The following is a 23,366-nucleotide window of genomic DNA, read 5'->3' on the forward strand; positions in this document are numbered from 1 at the left end:
TCGGTTATATTTGTGAAGATATACGATTCAGGTGCTTGAAAACAAGGTCAAAATAAAACTGAAAACCATTGGAATATGGTTCTACTTAACAACAAAACCCTCACTGACTCTTAAGTATATAAATATAAATTTATAATAAGGGCTTCAGCGAAGGTCAGAAAAGGGATATTTCTAAACATGTTACTTACAGCTTGAAAATTCCAAGGGGCAGGAATGGGCATCCATTGGGAAGTTGTGTAACTGTAGCTGACATTCAGCATCAATTGTCAGCCTGAGGAGAAAGGGATCAGGATATACAGAACATACTTGAGAAGTTTATCCTGAAAGCTACATCATGGCAAGTAAAACGAGATTCTTACTGCTATGGAACCTGACTATGAAATATGCAAGTATATAATAAATATATAGAGAAACAAAAGTAAACTATTGACGTGTTTGTATTAATTTGGATATTCCAAGCATAGGAAGACATCGTAGTTACTGATAAGCAGTGTTTCTTTTTTGGTTATGAAGGCCCTGATAATCTACTTTCTGGACTGTGTAATAGAATAAGGTATTAAAGTTCTGTTGCTATGCATCTGAAATGGCAGCATTACTCATGACTGGCAAATCCATAAGTAGATATACAGGTCATCTCATAAGCAGTGACGAATCTCTGTGTCACAACATGCCATAATGCACTAGGGAAATGTATTTTACGTGACAAAAATGCTATTTCAGAAATGATGGATGAGACTCCAGATTTAGACATCTACATCCAAGACAGCCATCTAGACTTCCTTCATAGCTGGTGGAAAGGCGCTCTGAGGATATACTTCATTTCATTCCAAAATAAGACGTTTAAATTAAATCAGAAGAAAAATGTACCGAAAGGTGTTTCTCTCCACTGAATATCAGGAGAGTCTCCATGATAACTCAGGTGGTATAGGTGCTGTAGATCAGGGAGAGACATGTACTTTTAGAAATCCAAAATCAGATGAGATGTATCCCCTGATGTGCATGCTAAAAACTCTACCATTTTTCATTCAGTCCCTTCATTGTTGCTAGTCTATACATAGCCCTGGCCCTGCCATGAGCAGCGCGATACTTAGACTTTGGGGAGGAGGGAGGAGGAGAGGGGGAAAAAGGAAAAGGAGAAGAAAAAAAAAAGAGCCGAGTGATGTTTATTTGTTCCATGAGTCTCTAGGAAAACCATAGGTTTATGGTCTTTGATGATTCCCGGGTGTCCAAATGAGCAATGCTGTGAGCTGGGTTTGTCTCCTGACTCTTGCATGTAGGTGCTGCATGCAAATGACTCCCCGAGTCTCGCACTGTGGGATGCAGAGGGATCCTGTGACCACTAGTCACCAACTTAATGGCATCAAAAGGAAAGTTCTCTGCATTAGGGATTTGGGAACAAATCTAATTTCTTTTGAAACTAAAGGAAGTTCTGTTTGTGACACAGAAGGAGAACTGACTCTGTGCGCTAACCTTTCTTTCTCTTCTCATTTCCATCATCTTCAGTTTCATTTCAAAATAATCATAATATGGATCCAAAAAATGATTAAGTTCTTGCTTTGATATTGCCTTTTTTCTGGTGAATAACACTGTTTGAATTTGGGATAGGCTCAGATTTACTGCTGGTTTTTTATTTGTTTGCTCTGTGGAATTGAGTCGATTTCATTCACCAGCACAAAGCACAGTCCAGGCTTTGAATATCTCCAAGCTTGGAGTTTTATGGACAACCTGTTCCACCATTTGACCATTCTCCCAGTAAAAAAGCTCCTTCTTATGTTTAAAAAGAAATTCCTGTTCTTCAGTTTGTGCCCATTGCCTCCGGTCATATAACGGGATAGCACTGAGAAGATTGTCTTTGCCTTCTTTATCTCTTCCATCCCCCTGCCTTCTTTACCTCCCCCCCTACAGTACACACATTGATAAGATCCCCCAAGCCTTCTCTTCTCTAGGCTGAACAGTCCCAGGTCCCTCAGCCTCTCCTTGCGCATCAGACGCTCCCTGCCCTTCAGCATCTTAGTGGGCCTTCACTGCACTTGCTCCAGTAATCTCATAACCCTCTGGTACTGGGGAGCCTAGCACAGGACCCAGCACTCCAGGTGTGTCTCACTAGTACTAGACAGAGGAGAAAGATCATCTCCATTGACCTGCTGACTTCCTAATGCAGTCCAGGATCCTGTTTGCCTTTGCTTCAGGGGTACTTTACTGGCTCATGGTGAATGCCCACCAGGATCCCCAGGTCTTTTTCTGGAAGGTGCTGGTCGGCACCCAGGACAACGTTTTCCATTGTTGAACTCCATGAGATTTGCGTTGGCCCATTTCTCCAGCATGTTACAATCCCTCTGAGTGGTAGCCGAACCCTGTGATATACCAATCACTCCTGACACTTTCGTATTATCTACGGACATGCTGAGGGTGCGCTCTGTCCCATTGTCCAAGTCATTAATGAAGATGTGAAGATGTTAAACTGTATTGGCCTAGTACAAAATTGGGGAGTACACCACTAATGACTGCTTTCCAGTTGGCCTTCATGCCCCTCATCCCAACCCTTTGAGCCTGACGGTTCAGGCATATTCATTCCACCTCAATGTCCACTTATTTAGCTTATACCTGATCCTCCTCCACTAAAGGTAAGTCTTCCTTGCTCCACTTTCCTACTGGTCTCGGGGATCTGGGATTGCTGAAGGCAGGGTTTTACCACTAAAGACTGAGGCAAAGAAGGGATTGTATACCTTGGTGTCCTTTGTGACAAGGTCCCTATTCCTGTTCAGCAGTGCGCCCACGTTTTCCCTAGTCTTCCTTTTGCTGAGGATGTATGTGTAGAAACCCTTCTTGCTTTCATGTCCCTAGTCAATTCAATTCCAGCTAAACTTTGGCTTTTCTAACCCTGTCCCTGAGTCTTAAGACAGCACCTCTGTATTCCTCCTGGGTCACCTGTCCCTGCTTCCATCCCTAGTACATGTTCTTTTCATGTTTGAGTTTTGTCAGGATCTTTATGTTGATCTGCGCAGATTGCCTGCTAACTTTGATTTCCTGCTGGTCAGGATGTACTGTTCTTGAGTGTGGGGGGAGGTGATTGAGAAAATCAACCAGCTCTTGCGGAGCCCTCTTCTCTTCAGGACAGAATCCCAGATCTGTGATGATACTGTCACAGTTCACCTCTGGATTAATCCAGGTTGAATCCATTCTGGTGCTTGCTCTGTGTGACTCTCTAGAACAACTAAGTATACATTAATAACAGATAACCGTTTCTAAGTTCTATCAGATATATCTCTTTCTCATGAGAGAAACTGAGGGGTTTTAAGAGAAATGTAATGAAATCCAAAGAGAAAGTGTCTAACTCTAAATTTAACATTTCAAAAGCGGACCTAGGATCTTCTTTATCAGACTCTTTGATTTGCACTGTATTTCAATTCCGATCACTCTCTTATCTCTTCTGGCGATGCACTGTGTAATGAATGTAAAATAACTATGAAATAAAACTCCTTTTTGTAATTCAGACAGTGGCAACATTAAAAGGTTGTCTTAACCAAAGCTTCAAATCTATTCATTAAAATTATAATGAGTGTACTTTTCTTCAAAGCTTTGGTTTTGGCACCCAATAAAACAAAGGCAGAAAAACCACTTTGAAAATAATGCAGTCTAAAACGTAGATGGTCTTATGCCTAATATCTTCCATTCTGTAATGTCATTTAAAATTATATAATATAATTTATATATTATATAATATATTCTGCTGTCTTTATCTACATTTTATGTAGAACTAAATATATCACATGTAAGAACAAGTAAAAAAAATACACATAGGATTTTCACATTTAGGAAGTATCATATGGTCATTTGGAATACGATATTTGAGTTGTTACATAGTGCACATGTTACACTTAAATGTAGGCATACGCGTAGCTTAGTTATTGAAAAGTTTTTAAAGGTAATCTGTCTTAAAAGAAAAGCTATACACATGATGAGCATATCACGTTAGATTCATGAAAATTTTAGTGGAACAAGGCATGTCTGTAGGTTTTGAATTAAACCTTAAATGACCCCCACCGAAATGATAATCCTTATTTTCATAAAATATTTGAGGATTGAAATGCTTTTGCAGGGTGGAGCTTCATCTAGCTAAATTGTAATCAATTCAGAATAAGAGGCCTTTGATGTATGTAATACCCCCTTTTATACCATCTACTTAATTCAAGGATATTTCAGATTCATCAGTTTAACCGAATAAAAAGGAAAAAAGGCAATATGGACGAAACCAGTGGCAAACAATAAAACATACGTGAAAATGAAGATGAATTGCTATAACAATGCTTATATTCGTTTTAGTATAGGAATGTGACTACTGGGGAGGAAGACAGTACAATCTATAGGAAGAACTCTTTACTGTGACAATATACCAATATAAAATAAATTGCATGCAAGTGATATCTTCTAAATATTTCCCTTTTTCAGGGTTCTATGTGTGAGTAAATAGATAATATCAAATGACCAGAATTCACTAAAGAGAAACTGAAATTAAATTTGGGTATAAATACCTCAGTGTGTACAACACTCTGCCGTCATTCCAGATCCTGAGCATCCTATTAGGAGTTGTTATCCAATGTGCATCAGCTTTCTTGGAATTTCGGAAAAATGTATCTGGTATCCAGATCTTCCCAACCATGTTGCTGTTTAATCTGAGCACTTTTATAGTGCTGTTGAACTTCAGACGTCTGTCATACCACGTTTGGGCGAAAAATATATCAATTGTGTATTCCTGTTGTGTTAACCAGAAATACTGATGAAAACATAGCACTCAGCATTTCACATAACTCCTGATATACTTTCCTTAATTTCATATGAAAAAAATGTGAACTACAGAAGATGGTACTAGAACTTATAAAAAACAATTTTTTGTCAATTTTTGAGGGCACGGTTTACCAAAAATTATTGTTTAAAAACAATTTATTCTGTTGTTTTCCCACTGACAGGTGAAACGAAGATGGAATTGAGAGGTATACACATCTTTCTAATTCACACCTCAACCCACGCCTGATCAGGTCAGAGAACAATTACTTATTCACTTGGATCTAAGACGGGAAAAATTGAGCCGATTTGGCTGCCTTAATTGCCTGTGACCCCCAGTTAATATCAGAATTGGTGAAATCTCACTTTCCCTGGCAGCACTGGGCAGCCAGAAACTGCAAAGGGAATTATAGAATAGAAAAGAGCAAGCTGGGATTTCTTTCTATGCATAAAAACTGCAAGAAAGTAGACATTGTGCTAAGGCTGTACCACTTTCCATCACATGTGCCGAGATATAATTATATTTTTCTGTAGGAACTTTGGAAAGAGGAGAGGAGAGAGGATCTAGGCTTTTTTCTTTTTATCTCTTGGTGGCAAGAGTGGTAGTATCACTGGTGAATGTTTTTGCTTATTTCGTAGCCATCTGGAAGCTCAGTTTTACAGGAGCTAAACTGTCACAAAGCACTTGAAAGTAGAGCACGTAGAAGTGTGAGGGTATGTTAAAACTATTATTATTATTACATTTTTTTCAGCATAGAGCTCAGTTTCCCATTACCCTGTCTTGTAGAGATTCATAGCTCATATAGTCCTCACATCCATAATAATGATGAGATTTTAAAAATAATATAGGCATAGCACAGCATTAAAACTAACGGAAGCTTTGTAAAGTCAAAAAGGATGGAGGCTTTGTAACAAAGTGAACGTTGTAGGAAAATGGGCAATCATTTACCTACCATATTGATAGCATTCACAGGCCCAATGCTATTTACATACATGTCAGTATGAATTACTGTCGGTTTAACTGTAAAGGAAACAACAAGAATCAGTAACCTGAGTGAAAGTCAGTCCACTACGTGAAAGTCAAACATCCACTACGTGAAAGTCAAACACAAGAAAAAGATTATTATAGTACCTCTCTTGTATGGCTATGTTTGCCTCACATTTAAATGTGCGTATACAATAAAAATATATTTGCAGTATTGTCTCCAGTTTGAAAATAGTTGGAGACACTTTGAGACAAATTCTCATATCATACAGTCTATCAGAACAAATTCACATATGCTATGAAAACAAATACTGAAGCCAGTGTTGTTACCTAGAGTGAGTCATATCTGAGCGTATGTACATTTTGTGTCAGGTCACTGCAACACATCTGACAAAACACCATCTCTTGTTTTACATTATAATGCCAAATGCAACATGTCTGCTGTTGCCTCCAGAGATGTCTGTAGGCAAATAACAATTTCACGAGCCCAAAGCAAAAATAATACTCAAGGCTCTAAAACAGGACTGAAAAACAGTTAATTTATTTTGAAATTACTTTATTGTAGCCAGATGCTTTTATGAATGCTTAATTCCTTTCTGTTCTCTAAACTCTTGGATTGGGAGAATAAGGGAAATTCCTCTGCTAATTTACACCATACACATACATTGAAGGTTAAATACTTATGTTATCCCTCACTGTGAAAAATTCCTTAGTTTATAAGCCTCTATAAACTTGTTAGAAACAGCTTCCTTCATTAACCTTGCTGCTCTCTGCTTTCCTCTGCCTGCCTCATCCATGAATTCTCTTTGCGTTTTTCTATAATCTTATTACTGTTGTATCCTCTTCTACAGCAGTATTGTCTGCCTGTTCTGTGCACGCATGAGGCCTTCTCAAACTGACTTGCAGCAACTCAGGGAGATTTATCTCTCCTAGCTCCCTCATTAATCTGTGGAGAGAAAGATTCCTGAAAAACGTGATTCAGTCTAGTAAGAATTCGTTATGAGTCCAGGCTTGGGTCTATGTACTTGTAGTGGCTGTGGAGGAAATCTAGGGAGGTTGGCCTTACTTGACTGCAGTTATGTTTTGTGAATCTCTTCCTCTGTGCCCCATTCCCCAGTCACTTCTTGCCCTGCTGAGCATGTAGAGAGCCCATGCTGCATCAGTCAATGCAGAACTGCTGCTGTTAGAGGCTCTGTCTGTGTCCATCACATCATGCAAGGATCAGGCTGCGTTATCCTCATTTTGGCCTTTGTTTCCAATATATTATTTTTGATTCTCTAGCACCCTCACTTAGATATACAAAGAAGATAAAAACTTGCTTTTTCATTCCCCAGAAGTTAAGTTCCGAACTTCCTATGCAGGTGCATCGTTATAAGCAGCCTGATTCAGCAAATCACAACAGTCTAATTAGATGTCTCAGGATAGATTTAGCAATCTTAATTTATGTCAGCTTCCAAAATCATGACTACTTTTCATGCTACTGATATTTTACTGCATTGTATTTTGTTTTCATAACTAGTTTGAATGGATTCTGCTTCCTGTGTAGCATAATATGGTACGAAAATTATTTCTATTCACAGCTTAATCAAAAGTGGTCTAAAAAGAAAACCAACACACCTCCTATGTCAGGTCTCAACTTGTTGTCATATCCTTCCAGCAAGCCATTTAAAATAAGAGTGACATCACTCTCATGGACTTTGGGAGTCAAAACCCAAGTCTTATTTGAAGTGTAATCTTCATAATCATCATCTCCCTTTTGGGTGGAACTGTTAAAGAGATAAAAATGAAGAAATGGAAAGCCTTGAAAAACATGAATGTGTAGGCAACTTCTTTGGAGACAATACACACATAATTCAGGTTTTAATAGTACTGCACAAAACGTTGAAAAATTGCCTGTTTTTTAAAAGGAGACTCACAGTAAAGATGTCACATAACAGTTGAGGTTACAGTTCACTTTAGCAACATTTCCTTTTTGTACAGTTGAGATCATAGTCTGTCTATTTGAAGGAACATCAATGCTTATCACCTTTGGCATGCCTATTTTTTCTCTCACTGACTCAGGTGGGACCTGTTATGAAACAAATCTAATTGTCACTTAGCTTATGCAACGCTCCACCAAAATATCACTCAGTATGTACACAGTGTTGTTGCATTACTTCTCTTCGAGAGAACAATTTGATGCAACTCATTACTGACAAGACCAATAATTAGATTCATTCAAACAAACTGTCACACAGCTTTTCTCTACTCTGATGAACTTGAGCTTATTGTGCATTTGGAAAGTTCAGCACAAATTTTTGCCAATGATTTTCATTTTCACTTTTGCTAACAAGAACCCAGAGGAGATAAAAAGTCTGTCTACCATTTTTTTCTGCTACTGAGCAGTATGACAGCGGATCTAGTATAATTCAACCTGCTTAGCACAGTAAAAGGGGCAAGGTAGGAATCAGGAATGTGTAAACTAGCCTTAATGGTTATTTTGTTTTCTTAAAATCCGTGCCTCCAGTTCCAGAGGAGAACATAGAAACTACTTTAGAATATGACATCATCAGATATTTTCATTTCAGAATGTCAGTGGTAATCAGCTCAATGGTGCTAGGCAACTGTAAGTTTTTTGCATAATATGGCAGTGCCCTTCTTTCCTGACCTGCTTCTGTGACAAAGTTTGAACACTGCTGGATGTGAAAAATCTTATTGATACTACAGATGTCTTAAGCCAGTGGATGGAGTTTGGGTATGAATGGGTCAAAGGCAGAAAATTTAATTATTTTCCTGTTTCAGCCAGAATCTGTATAGAAGTGGGAAAGAGCACAGAGAAGTATATTCCCATGGGTGCTGGAACTCGTGCTTGGCACACAAGATGGAAAGCAGACAGAGCTGACCGTGGTCAATAGTGAAGGAATGACTAGTCCTAGAGGCTGAGCGCGCCGTTCTGTTAACACACATCTTTGCCTCGCTGAGGTCTTGCCCACTCCTCCCTACAGTGCTACCCTGCTGCATCCTGCTTATGCCTACCCAGAGTGGATGGCCTGAAGGCTTTCTCATGTTGGGCATTTGGGAGCTGTAAGCCAACTGCACAAATACAACTTAGCTATGGAAGAGGCTTTAGCTTCTTTCATCCCCAGGGGCACAGCCTAAGGGAAAAGAGCCACAGCACATCTATGCCTCTCTGTGTAAGACTCTGCTTCCCAGGAGATACTGAAGGTATGGTAAAATTTGAAGCAGCCTGAGACTGTGCATAGGGTTGAAGCAACTAGGAATGCATAGCATGTACAAGAGAGCCAGTCTGCATTGCACTGAATTGAATTGAGCTTGGGAGCTGCTAGTGAAGCTGGGTTAATTTGTGCCTTTATTACATGTACTGAGTACCACTGAATGCAGCCTCCAGGCACCACCTAACCCACCCTGCGCCGGCCGTACGCAGCTGGGAGCCTCAGCTTCCCAGACCACGAATAGGCAACCCAGCCGCCTCCCTCTGACTACAGACACCTGAACCTGTAGTGTTTTACTGGCAATCAAAAGCAGAGTTTTAATTGGCAATGTGCTACATAGTATTCTGCTGGTACTGACAAACAGACCAGGATAATTAAATTGGTGGGGGAAATTTGTTTATTCAGCTGTCTGGAGTTCAAAGATCTAATTATAATTCAAAGGAACATAACTGAAGCGAGGTTCTCCCTCCTGGAGGAAAGAAAACCCTTCTAAATAAAGTCTTTGCAAACAGAAGGCACTAGATTATATGTTTTCAGTCTGCAAAGTGAATGAAAAAACTAACTTTATGTATAAAAAGCTGTACTCCTGTTTTATAACCAACTAAGCATCCATTCTCTGAAAACAATATTTTTTCTGAATGGAAAAGTAAATCAAATACATTCTTTCACAAAGGCAATGTGTTCCTGACTATTAATGTGATGAGAAAGCTTCAGAAGTCAAGCATATTGTTAGTAGAGTCTGGTGTACTGGACAGTGCAAATTTAGAAGATGAAAACCTGTGCTTGTCTAGGACTTGTCTCAAATCTAGAACAACCTTATTGAACAGCAGCCCACAGTCACTAAAGCTTCCATTTCCTCTTGGTAATTATTTAAAGGAAAGAAAAAGCTATTTGTTTGCTCATCTGCCATTTCAAGCCATTTTGGCACTCCAAATCTCAAAAAATCAGTAAATGCCTTAATGAGATTACTGTGAGAGAGAGAGGAAAGGGAACACAGCCCATGTAATTAGGGAAAAAGGCCACTGAATTCCAGCTTTTCTCTGAATTCGAAGTGGATCACAAGTAAGTTAGCATGGTTATCAAATTGTCTAGATGTCTGTCTGTGTAAAACTACGTACCAGCCAGACCAATCAGAGTTGCATCTCTATCCAGATGAGCAGGGCTTTAGCTGTGCAATGCCATTATTACTAATGAAAGTTATAATGACAAAGCCCTTTTCATCTTCTTAAGGCTGTCAGATCGGTCCTTCTGATTATACGTCCTAAATTTTGCAAGTGCTTTTAATGTCCAGAACAAAGGCGATAAAGCTCAGACCATACCCAAATGCATATTGAGATATTTTTTTATTTTTGTGACTGCTAGAAGTTTTCAAATCTAGTAATATAGGTATGCAAAGAAACACATGTTTACCTATTTGCAGATTACAGTATAATTTTTTGAAAGTTAGTGTTTCAGACACATACACAATCTCACCGTTTGAGATATTCCTGCTTCTGACATTAATGCCATTGCAAGAGGTGTGCAAGACTGCTCTACATAAATCCAGTTTCCCTATTTGGAAAAGAGATGGCTTACGAGAGTCAGAACCCAAACTTGAAACTTCAAGTTCAAGTTGTAGAGTAATTGAAGTTAGAAGGCGCTTTTGGAGGTCATCTGGTCCAATCCCTACTCATTTTGCCAGCTAAGCCTGCTTGGGGTAGCTATGATTGTAATTACTTACAGAGATATATATATATATATTTTTATATGTGTACACATATGTAACCATAAGTGTGCCTAACATTTAGGGGGACTCTTTGTGTGTGTCAAATAACTTGAAGTACATATTCCCAAAGCAGTTAGAAGGTAGAAATCACTACGTGTTAATAAGCATTTATTAATTTAGATCAGAAAGTGCATTAATTTGGACTGCAGGTATATTTGGGGGGAGATGGCAGCACAAGATTGAGTCCTTATTTTTTTTTATAAAATACGCAAAGATCTATATACTGGTATCTCGCTCTACAATTACATACACACTTCATTCTGCCAATGAGGTTTTTACCATGGCAGGGGCTAAAAAGACTTTTAACTCATGTTTCTTATCTCCCTACTATAAAACACACATACTAATCCTAATTCTGCATTACAGAAGTTATTACTTGATTTATAGCATTTATATAGCTCTTTGAAGCGCTCATTGGTGAGGTGTAACTTAGTACAAACTGAATTACACAAACTAAATGTTCAGGACTGGATTCTCCAGATCTTTGCTAGTGCACATCGTCCATAAGTTTTTTGCAATATCACCTGAGCAACATTTAATCATTCATGGAGCAAGTGTAACCTCTGTGGGCAGAGGCACCTGCTGCAGGTAGAACTGGGTTCACCAACCAAGGGATAAAGAAATAATGAAAAGATGCTCTATTTCATTGGCATAGCCTCTTTTAGAGACCTCTTAGTGCTAAAGGCGTTATTTCTATACTGGAAATATGTTGAAATAGTAGATTAGTTCAGTCAGTCCCAGAGGATATCTCTGCTGAGAAATCACTGTTGTGTTAGAAAAATAATTTTTTTCCATCTTCTTTTCTGAATCTTGTCCAGAAGACATGGCAAAGCCCATTATTTAGTGTGCTGATACACTATTCTCTTAGCAGTCCAAAACCGTGGATGTCCACATGACAGTTTGGGAATCCATTCCTCTTTTTAATAGATTCAGTATGATTTATTTTCTTTTTTGCTTTCATTTCCATAGAAGTAAGATTGATACCTATGTAAAAATAATCATCACTTTAGTAAAATTTAACAGATAATTATATTATTAATGGTCTTTAGCTTTCTTACGTTATTATCCTTTCAAGCACTTTGGCTTAAATTCTTTAGTTCAAAATTTAAAATGGAGGGTGGATTATCTATTTCAAAACTACTATTTTTTATCTAGTTGCTAACATAAAGTCAGCATTATAACTTGGGATCATCTCTGCTGTTCCATGACATCTCTGTATTGGAGACACTCTAATGTAACTTCCAGAAGAATCATATGTAGCATTTCTTGGAAAGACCCTACCATATGTCGGCAAAAATACACTGTGCATTATTTAAAATCATATACAGCAGCAATAATTTGTCAGTCTAAACTGAGGGACAGACTGGGCACATCTTATTTCATTAGTGAATAATAACTCACAAAGGATATCCCTTTGAAATAAGGTAAATATTTCCTAATCCACAGGAACGTGTTTTCCACAACTTGTTACGAGTAGTAGAAGGGAAACGATGCTCTTCTCTGACACCAAAACCTCCCATGACTGCTCAGTCTTCCAGTGTTCAGATGTGAGGTCATGTATTTAGCTGGTCAAAATCTCTTATCATTCCAGTGGCTTTGAGTAAGATATGCCAATTTTTGCCTGCTGTGGCTCTGTCCTTTAACTTTTCTAAATACAGAAAATTAATTTTAACTATTTCCAAGTGTTCTATTAAGAAATTTCACACCAGAGTCAATTATCCCTGCTGGAATCTGACTGCTGTTGCATTGCTGTTTACAAGCAGAAGCAGAGTAGCCACAGAGTGCCTAAAGAAGACAACCAGTAGCAGTTCTGAATAGTCAACAACGAATTAGTTTAACTCTAATTAAAAACTTAAGTTTATTTGTTAAAAAGATCTGACCAATTTCATCTTTTATACCAAGTAGGCTATAGCAGAGCCTACAGCAAAGATTTAATAAACTACTCACCCATACAGTGAGTCTTCCACTTAAAGCACCAGTATTTTATACCTCTCAGTGAAGGACCGAAACAAGGCTTGCTATTTTACCTAGCAGCACTGTTTAACTTAATGAATAGTCAAGCTAAATTCATTTTCCGATGTGCATAAAAAATTACCCTAATCTATAGGTCATACATTATTCATGGTAATACGATCACTGTGAGGGAAGGACACATTCCTAGTTCCCACTATGGATACAGAAATGCTGTATGCAGATGTGACATATGAGTATGTAGAGAATAGTGTATTTGCAGGAGATTACAGTGTCTGTGGAAATCAACTGTATCTGTATTTTTTCTTGTTGGCAGCCAATCATATTTTAAGTAAAGCTATCTCACTTAAAATAGAAAACGTTTTCAGAAAGTGTTATGCTGAATTCTCTCTCCCTGTTCGTGTTTCTATTCTGTCCATTTGTATTGTTTAAATCCTAAGGCTGTGCCCAGAACCATGCTCTTATCTTTACCATAAAAATGGTCTTTATTTTCTCTTTTACTACTAAATGTTCATCACAGTACCCAACCTTCACTTTTCTCGGGATTGCAAATCATGTAATGTGAAGATTAATCTCGGCCCAAGTCAATTCCCACATCAGAGGTGGAAACTCAGAATAATGCTTTTCTTAGAGAGGAAAAGAGGAGATCCACTCAGTTATCGAAAGTTTCATAAAGGGAATTAGAGACTGTGTTGAGAGATTTGGGCTAACAAAACACAGAGAAAGTGTCTTGTTGTCCTGCTCCCTCCACCTGGAGCTGTGGTGCTGTTGAGATTGCCATTCTGGTAACTGGATGGAGCTCTGTTTCAGAGGAGCCTGAAATACTAGATTACAGTGTTTCCAGAACTGCTTGTTTCAGACTTGGTTACTGGGGAGTATTAGCTGTATTTTGGCCATGATTAGTCACGTGGCGAGGGAGGCTGAGGAATTCCACAAGGAGAAAGAAAATAGTTTTTACCTCTACTTAACGCTTTAGGTAGGTTGGATTTTAGGTAGGTCACCTGTAGAAGTTTATTTTCTAGGAAACTGCTACTGCTGTCATTCCATGAACTGTTCAAATCGTGTAAAGAATTTAAAAACAAAACAAAGCTGAGTTTCTGTGTCATTCCTAAGTCACAGAGGTACTGAAGTATACAAGAAAAAAATTATTAAAATAATACTACAGTTCTCATAAATAAGTTGCTACAGCTGAAATACTAAGATTAAGTAGGGACTGAGCAGACAAGTCTCAAAATGGGTATTCAAGACCCAGAAGTCACTAAAGTAGCATGGACGCGTACTCCCAGCAGATGACTTTTCAGTCATCTTTACAGTCCATGAAGGTCCAATATTGCCAGCAATCAAACATCATTTCTGAAAACTATGCCTACTTTGAGATTTAAAGGCCGGCCAGATTCCTGGGAACATTTACACTATTCTCCTCTGAATGAGGTGATACCTGGCAACACAGCGCCTAAGTGTCATGCTGTGGATTTCACAGGCCGCCTTCTAGTCATTCAGCAGCTCACAGTATCCTCACTGGTACTTGTCAGCCATTTGGAGTAAAGCAGTCCAGTTCTTAAACCTCTTCACAGACTTCTAAAATGTTACATGGCAATGATGTTTTTGTATTAGTCACTATAAAACTGTCAATCATATCGGACTGGTTTATCTTACAGTCATTCTACATCTTCCCTGAGACATGCACTCACATTAGCTACTGCACCTTATCACATCATAAATTTTAGCCCCTCATAGTTAAAGTTAAAGCACCTATTTTCCATATTTGCAGCTTCAGCTGCATGTGGCTACAGCAAGGGTTTACACAGAAAGGTTGAAAATTAAAAATTTAACTTGGTTTAAGTTTTGTTTCCTGCCTGTAAGTTTGTGAAAACACTTCTTAAAAAAGCCCTTTGGAATGCATTTATTGAGAGTGCTACCAATAAAACTGGTTTGTAGTATTTACTGTGTTTTCTAGTTCACTGTACTGAAAAATTGCAGTACAATTTTTGCATTGCACAACTGATCGGATTCAAGTCGTGAGTGAGCATGAGGATTGTTGTCCCTTTTAAAATATTTCTAGTATAAACAAAACGGGCTTATGGCCAATTGTCACCAAAATTACCAGAAACAGGGACCAGCGTTAGCAGTCTTGGCAAAGAACCAGAAGCTGACACGTAGCCACCCTGTCTAGAATCAGTTTCTCCAGCAGAAGGTTGAGGCACATTGGTTAATAAGTTGATAAAGGATTTCCATCTTTAGATCTATCAGAACAGACCAATGTAATTGACCAAAACCGAATTACACCACAATATAAAACTTGTGGGCAGGGAGAGGAAATATATGCTACCCCCATAAGGACAGCAAAATATAGAGGGATGAAACAAACTTGTATAGCCGGTAAGGAACAAGAGAGATAATTATAGAAACAAGTGCACATCATTCATTTAGAACAGCCTGAGCTTGAAGTGCAGCATTTATAACTTATGCGAACTCTGGAGGAGTCTAAGATGTGATCAGATGATTCAGATAAGCCTCCATAACTTAAGATGATTATTTCAAATTTTTTTGAGATGGAATTTTGTATGAATGTGTTTTCTTACATTTTGTTTACTGGAGGTTACATAATTTACTCACGTATCTCTTTTTACTGCGGTTATGCCTAATGCCTACTCATTTTAATGGCAAGCAAAGGAAAGCATTAGATAGAAACAAATAGAAAAGGGAGAAGCAGGTTCAGATATTCTTCTACATCATAGGGTTAGCTTGAGATGGTCTACTTTATTTGAAATTATCTAGCTTTATCTAACTGTAAAAGGTGTAACCTTGGAAATATGTGAACCTCAGAAGGTTTATTTTTTGGTTTACCTTCCTCTCCTCTCCACTCCCTTGCCATCTCCTTCCCTCCTCCTTTTTCACTTCTTTTGAAACTTCTGTGCATCTCTGCGTGTGAAATCTAAGGCAGTTGGGGCATGATATTTGCCTGTTGCTATTACTCAGCTCCTGCAGATTTCCGCTATAGCAGGGAGAGCTCCAGAGAAGGGGTTAAGTTAAATGGCTATTACCGAAATGTGATCCAGTTAGGTCTTTTCTACTATGAGCTCTCTTCATTTTTTCTGGCTGTGTTTTATTGTATGTAATTGTCATCAGTCACTACTATATGTAATTCCTCCTCCCCCATTGCTTTTAGAAAAGATTGCTCTAAAACCTCACTATAAGTTAACTAGAAGAGCAAAAAGCTTAACTCTGTTCTCAGTGAGTAAGGTTTGGAAAACGTGGATGGCCTCCAGCCATCTATTTAAACAACATTAGCTCAAAACTCCCAATCCTATTGCTCGATTAGATTTGAAAAATGAAAAAAATATTCTTGTTCTGTGATACCCTATGAGGTACTCATAGTCATGGCTTTTCAGAATACTTGTGCAACTTTTTCTATATTTTGTCAGCATGGTAATTTCACCCAGAAGGAAGTAACTTCTGGAATCAATCATTCATGATGTCGTCATCTTCACATCACTATCTGTCAATGTTTAAAAACAAACATGTCAGGTGCTAGAAATGCCAGCAGTTTTGCTTATTGAGTAACCCTCCTGAGCATTTTTTTGAGATTTAGAATATCTTCTTTTGTCTACAGATGGGAGCTTTAAAACTAAAGTTAAACTGAATATTAATCCTCATTAGAACTAAATCTGTCACAGAACGTTTTAATTCTCCTCTTCTGTGTCCCATTACATGGCAAAGCGCTATAATGTGGTGTTCCCAGTGTTGGGTTGGGAATCAGGAGCATTGAATGCTTACCCCATTTAAAGGACTAGTGTCCTACTTGCCATTATAAGCCAAGTTACATCATCTCTGCTTGTAAGTGTAAATAATTTTTACAACATAAATAGGCACATAAATGTGCCTTATTATTTGTGTTTGGTGAAGACTAGGCATGATGGTAAACCATCTCATTATGGAGGAAGAAACAATCACTAACCATGCCATAGGAAATGACATTGCATTGCTGGGAATCACGCTTCCATCGCGCTTATCAGCAATGTTATAGCCCATATCTTTGGTAAACCAAGTGGGTCAGATAAACCCTGCATCATCAGCGAGCCAGTCAAAAATAAATTTAAAACCAGTATGGGTTTATTCTGAGGATATTCTTAATTCTTGCTTCTTTCAGATCATGGAAGTATCATTACTGAAATGTTTGTTAGATAGAAACGTGTCTTGAAGAAAGAGCTGAATGAACAGAAAATAGTTGCTTGATACATATGTCTTTAATTAACTCATCATGAAGCTAACTCATTCACAAAATGAGTGTAAGCAAATGGTAAAAATTAAACTGGTTTTGGGGTTTTTTTTAAACAATGCTTCTGATTTAACTTAATTTTTAATGCATGGTAACCAATAGTAACCCATGTGTTCCCACATAAACCAACTTATATCATGCAAGACGCTGTTTGCACTCATGCTCATAAAACAGACTGTGCAGAGGTGGATGTGGAATTTAGTTCTGATAACAGGGTAGATGTGTGATAGATTAAGAATGTAAGTGGCAAGCTGATGTCTCTATGTCAGCTGAGTAGGAAAGTTGTCAACAAGTGTGCCTGAATTTCCCCTATGGAATTTATTTATTTTGATTAAGTGGCCTATATTGGTTTTGTTGTGGAATTCTGGTGGACTTTCCTTGGTGGTTGGTACTGTCGGGGTGGCTTCATATCAGGGTCTCCTTAATTCTGTGGGGCACGTGAACATCCTTCGTTGTGGATAAAGATCGTTAGCACCTCTGCTGTAATATGCGCCCAGGCAGGGTTATTGTATGGGACTGTCACCCTGTGCTTGTAGCCCTCTCTGCTGCATTCCATGACCACTGCTCAAGGCCTCTGCTGTTGTACTTTCTCTGCACTACATAACCATGTAAATAACTCATTCTTCATAGAGTCACCGCTTGTTACTATTGTCTATATAAAACTATGGTTGTACCATACAAAACGTCAAACAAATTAGCCATAGGTGCCTAGTCAATTAGAGAAGTTGCTGTGGGAGCTAAACCAAGTAAAACAAAGCTGGGAGCAGGTCGAGAAAAGTTCAGACCCAGCAGAGCTGACAAACCCCTAGCCCGAGGCCTTGCAAGCCCAGTGCAAAAATGATGGCCTGTCATTAGCAGTGGCAATGTTGTATTGTAGGGCTACATGCTACAATTCCCAAATGTTCCTTCCAAGGTAAATATTGATGCAAAGCTGCTACATCTTCCTTTCCTATTTGTGCCCTGCTATGACAGATGTTTTGGAACACAATTTGAAAAAGAAATGCTGGGGTACAGAAAAAGATGTAAAGCACATACTTTGGATATTTATTCCATAGAAAGATAATCTCGCTATTAAGCATATTCAGCTTCTTATCCAAGGACTTAAAATCTTTTTCTGAAAAATGATAAATTGTTTTAATGTTGCTAACTAATGTATGACATCGTGGCTCTGCAACTTTATTTTAGTGAGAAGAAACTGTATGGGTTCACTCAGTGTCTTATTTCTCTCTTTTTGGTCTTTCTATCAGTCTTTCTATCAGTCTCTAATAAGTAAAATGCAAGGCACATGACATGCAAATTCTACCTAGCTCTGAAATTTCTGACATTTGAGTGGGCTAGGCATAATGATCACTGCAAAGCCTATCTTCCCATCCCTTATATTTAAATGTGACTATTAAGGCTAGTCAAAACACCTGGAAAATAGGAGCAATTTTGGTTTCACACACATACAAACATATAGCTCCCAGACTTTTCTTTTTCCTCCAGAAATATTTTGGCATACCTTTCTTGATTATCTCTCACCAATGTAGTAGAATTTTATTTTATAAATTGTCATTGTTCTGATGATGATCAGAGAAGTTGTCTTTGGAAAAGGAAAGAAACTTTTAAAGAGAAAGCCACTAGAAACTTGTTGTATAAGTAGATGGTATTCAGGGACAGAGAAAGATGGATGCCTCATAACTCAAAAAGAGGGCAAGAATCAGAACAACCACCAAGTACAAGCTGAAGCTAAGAGTGGGTTTGATTAATGTGTGCAACTGGCTACAAGGGTCAGAAATAACAGTCGATGTAGCTATAAACATATTCCCAAACCATTACCTCCTGGAGGGGAGAAACCACATTAAGGTCTAGGAGGTGTAGACTCATGTAACTAGAGTTTCAAATATGTTTAGCAATGGAATAATACATGATGCAGAAGGTACTACAGAGAATGATAAAAGGCACAGAAAGACGTACAGAGGTGAAAATCTTTCTTTCAGTTCGAAAGATTGTATAAGAGGTGGGTTTTTTTTTCTCCTCATCTTCGCTGCAGCTCCGTACTGTGGCTAACTCAGAGGATCTACTAAATATGCTGCAGAGACTGTTTTGGATGTAAACCAAAATGTCCATATATTTAGGCCACAATGTCCAGATTCCCAGCAGGTTTCCTTGGCCGTTTCTCAGAGCTCTGTGGAGCTCCCACCATGGCATGACAGCAATAAGTTTTAAAGGTGAATCAATACAAGACCAAGCAGTGATGGGCAGCTGCTACCATCTGACATTACTAGGTCATCTTGCACTCATCCATTCCCAGCTGTGGGGGCTCTGTTTAAGAGATGTGAGCACCAGCTACATGTGGTGTCATTTATGGAGATTGTACTGTTTGTGAGCACTGAAGCAATATCCATGAAGATATTTAGGATAGCCGCAGAAAGCATCATGGCAACTACAAATAAGCTAACTGGCAAAATGCAGATTGTTTCAGACCCCTTTTTCTAAGGGTACAGAGAAGGCACCATGATGCTTCAGTGATTTCATTGGTCCTTTGTGGATCTTATCCAAACTGCATAATCAGGAACTTATTAAAAACAGGAAGAGTCTTTTCATGACTCAAGCCATATGGGACAATCAGGTGAGCACAGAGACCTGAAAACTTGGAAAGAGGGCAAACCCCTGAAATTAATGGAACGTGAGCAGAAGCTAAGGAAGAATAAAGTTGTTTTACTAATCACAGCATATCTCCCACATGGATAAATTCATCTTCAGTTTCCCTTGCTACAGCTCCAGCAACTTTTTATGAGCTATGGACTTATACAGAATAACTGGCAGAGTATTGATGAGAATAAATTCCACTGGAAGCTGCTGAAGCAAAACCTTCTAAATCCCTGGGGAATTTGGCAAACATGCTTCAAAATACTTTGTTAAATTATGAACAGGTGATAGTCCAAGCCCTACAGTCTTCCAGGAGACATTACCAGTGAAATAATTTATAAGAGAAGATATAACTGGAATATACTTGCTGGCAATGTTGGCATTTTTAGCTCATATCTGTCAGATTTTCCATGATTATGCTTTTCATACTGCCAACTGCTCAGTATTCTGATCCTGGTGCAGAAAACCATGTTAGTAAACATTTAAACACAAGTGAAAGTGCTTTCCTGGATGAAGGCTTGAACACTAAAACTTTGCAGAATTGAACCCCAGCGTAGCTGCCTCAGCCGGTTTCCCAAGGTGTCATTGCAGACGTGATGTCTCTGTTAAAGAAATACATTCTTCACATGCTGTTTGGAATTCTTGCAGGTAAACTGACAAGTCCGATTTAAAATATGTACTATTTATGATTGGACATAATTTGACTATTTGACTATTAAGCTTCTTATTAAGTTTTTTTCATTAAATCCTTTAATTACTATTTCACTGAGGAGCTCAGAACGTTGCATATGCAGGTAACAATTGCAGATAACAAATGTTTCTCATTTTTTAATCCGAATATATGTTACGTTGAATTTAATCACCTCTGCTGCTTATCTGCTATAGGGATATTAAAAGAGATAGTGCTTTGGGGACCATAACAAAAGAATTGATTTTACAGATATAGTGTATTTCCTCTTTTTTTTTTTCTTCCTTAAAAAATTGTATAATTAAAGCTGCAAAAAACTCTATCTTCTAGTACTCTCCAAAAGCCTTCACATACTCAGAACTTTTTCAAAGTTACCATGTGACTTAAAATTTTTGGTTTCTGGCCAAAGATTATTTTTATTTCAAAGCTTAAAATAAAATCCAGTTTTTGAAATCGGTAAGGCTAACATTATTTCTATTCCCTTTTAAAATCAAATCTATATAGGGTTTGTTTTCACACATATAATACCTAGAGGTATATAGTAATACACTAATATTTAATAATAGTAAATTCTGGAACTCATTATAGAAATAATCCTTATTAAGAAGTATACCCAGAGTAAAAGTGATTGGATATAAAGTGGTTAAAGTGTATTAGGTGGGTATAAAAGTGGTTAAAGATGGTTGGATATTAATAGCAAATAATTTGGAATTGCTTAATTTAATTTCAGAGAAACGAACTCTCTCTAGAGGCAGAGGTGGCATGTTGTGGGAGAAAAGAAACCCTGTTCTCACCTGGGTGAAACAGAGGTGTCTTAGTTTTACAGGCCTTTGACATCAAGGAGGCAGGGTTGTGGATCTGTATCACAATAACCAATGACAGAGAAGAATATTTTCATGTTGCTCACCATTGCCTCTTAAATATGGTGTTCAGAGCCTTATTAATTATGCTGGACTTGGAAGTTAAGAATTTGGCCCTAAAGATTTGGGGTGACTTTAATCTCATGTGCTGCATTAGAGCTTTATTAAGGTTTTAAGTCATTTTAAGTGCATGCTTTAAGTCTTTAAAGCAGCTTAGTGAGTTTTTTTTAGCATTCCTTTAGAAACCAGGGAAATAAAATGAAAAAAGCCATTATTAATATAAAGTTGGTTGTCCTTGCCCCAAAGAGCTTACAAACATCCTATATGGTTACTCAATACAATGCAGTCTTTGATGCTAGTTAATTATTTTGGTCCAATAAAAGAGCAGCAATATTTTTTACTGCTGGTAACCTTCCCCTCTTCCAAATCCTTACTTTCCAAGAAAATAGTGATTCCTTTACTACGTTCCAAAACAAAATTGTAATACTCAAACATATTTGGGTTCACAACCCTCACAGGCTGTAGGAGCAAAATGCGTTATTTCAGTTATGTATCCAGAAGCCAAAAGGTGTCTTCTCAGTCTTCAGCTTCTAAGACAGTTCTTGGCAGTGTAGATACTGTTGCATGGATCACAAGCCTCATCTTCTTTTCCAGGCTATCTTACAGAATGACCACTACTCCAACCAAGTTACTTATTGTAGTAAGGGGAATTACTTTCTCTGCTTCTCTGTCCTTTTACTGCGTAACTCGGAGCTGCCACCAGCTTTCTCACTTGTGTTCTTACTTGAGTGTGGCATTTCTCAAACTCTAACTTCTAAAACCTATACACAGGCTGTCTTTCCTGCACGTGAAAGTTGCCCTGCATTTGTCATCTTTGTTAACTTGATCTTAATAACTCATCTTTCTGAATCCCCGCACTGTTTTTTTTATTTGAAGTAATAGCAGGCTATTGCCACTATAGTAAAATATTATATTAAATATATTAAAAATGCTGTATAATTCCAGCCTTTGTAATTCACTTCCATAGCTCCTTCAGTTCTGCCTCCTATTCACAGTAACTCTACAGCCTTTCGGGGCTCATAGCTAAAGTCCTTACTCTCTGTATTAAGTAGCTCTAAGAGCTATCTATAGAAGGTCAAACTGACTGTAATTTTAACTATATATCAATTATTCGGTGGCATTCTTCATTCACTGGCATTTGTGTGCTTGTTTGCCTTTGGTGTGGAATCTATTTGGGCAATGGTTTCACAATCGTTTTGAAAATATTGGCCATTACCACAAATAAGCATGAGCTAATGATCTGCATATCGAATTATAGTATTGATTTTTTGGGGTCAGGTGATTACTTTTCTGCACACAGAGGCAGTCTGAATGCCTAAATTTTGGTAGAATGGCTCTTAGGCCTATAGAAGGGGAAACCAGAGATGTTGTTCAGGATAGCAGATGGGATAAGAGGATTACAGGCTCCTTGATGAACTATTCTCCCTTGCCTGCATCACTAGCTGCTGTACACCTGATTGGAGTCTTTTTAGTGTTAATCCACAGCATGAAATGTTTTGTGTCTTCATCAGTTTTTGGAGAGGAAAAGCAGAGTACATCTTATACCACCCTTTCATAGGACATACACGAAATGGCCAAGAGATGACTGGTATCTTCATCTGACCATTATGAGTATAATTCGCTCTGGTTTGGTGACGCACTTTCTCCAGCTTTATCAAACATATGCATGGATCAGTAGGTCCCAGAAGTGCATTATCATTTAATAATATATTGAATAATACATTGATTAGTTTAGTAAGGCTTTCTAGCATTATCTCATTAATATTAATTGTTCCTAATTGTTCTTTCCTTTCTTTATGCTATCTCTTTTCCCCTCTCTTGAAAAATAATCTAAGGGAATTAAATGAAAGTAGAATTCAGTAGATAATCCTCAGTCTGTCGCAGCAGGCAGATTTCTGTTTAGATCTGAAGATATTTTACTGCAGATTAACAAAAGCTTCATATGACCAGAACATGCCATTTTTGTTACACAATGTAACATTGAATCACTGTTGAAGGAAAACATTCATTTTCTCATATCACCCATTGTTTTCCAGGGAACTCTGTCAGAAGGTTATTTTGGGTATACATGAGATCCTTTTGAAGATGCATTTCTCATCAATGTATAGAACCAGAGGTATTTTTCTGTAGAAC

The 23,366-nt window shown here is 38.0% G+C and overlaps 1 protein-coding gene across 2 annotated transcripts in view; it reads right to left on the reverse strand.

The window, feature by feature from the left end:
- GABRG2 (gamma-aminobutyric acid type A receptor subunit gamma2) overlaps window positions 1-23,366 on the reverse strand; it is a 70,782-nt gene that overhangs the window by 38,082 nt on the left and 9,334 nt on the right. For both annotated transcript variants that reach the window (XM_063349013.1, XM_063349012.1), the window contains exons 2-5: window positions 7,385-7,533; window positions 5,736-5,803; window positions 4,533-4,753; window positions 189-271 (exon numbers count right to left, since the gene is read on the reverse strand). In XM_063349013.1, coding sequence (XP_063205083.1) covers window positions 189-271; window positions 4,533-4,753; window positions 5,736-5,803; window positions 7,385-7,533 — 521 coding nt within the window. The remainder of the gene's footprint in view (window positions 1-188; window positions 272-4,532; window positions 4,754-5,735; window positions 5,804-7,384; window positions 7,534-23,366) is intronic.

The sequence above is a fragment of the Chroicocephalus ridibundus genome, chromosome 11 (assembly GCF_963924245.1).
Source record: "Chroicocephalus ridibundus chromosome 11, bChrRid1.1, whole genome shotgun sequence".
In the NCBI taxonomy this organism is placed as follows: Eukaryota; Metazoa; Chordata; class Aves; order Charadriiformes; family Laridae; genus Chroicocephalus; species Chroicocephalus ridibundus.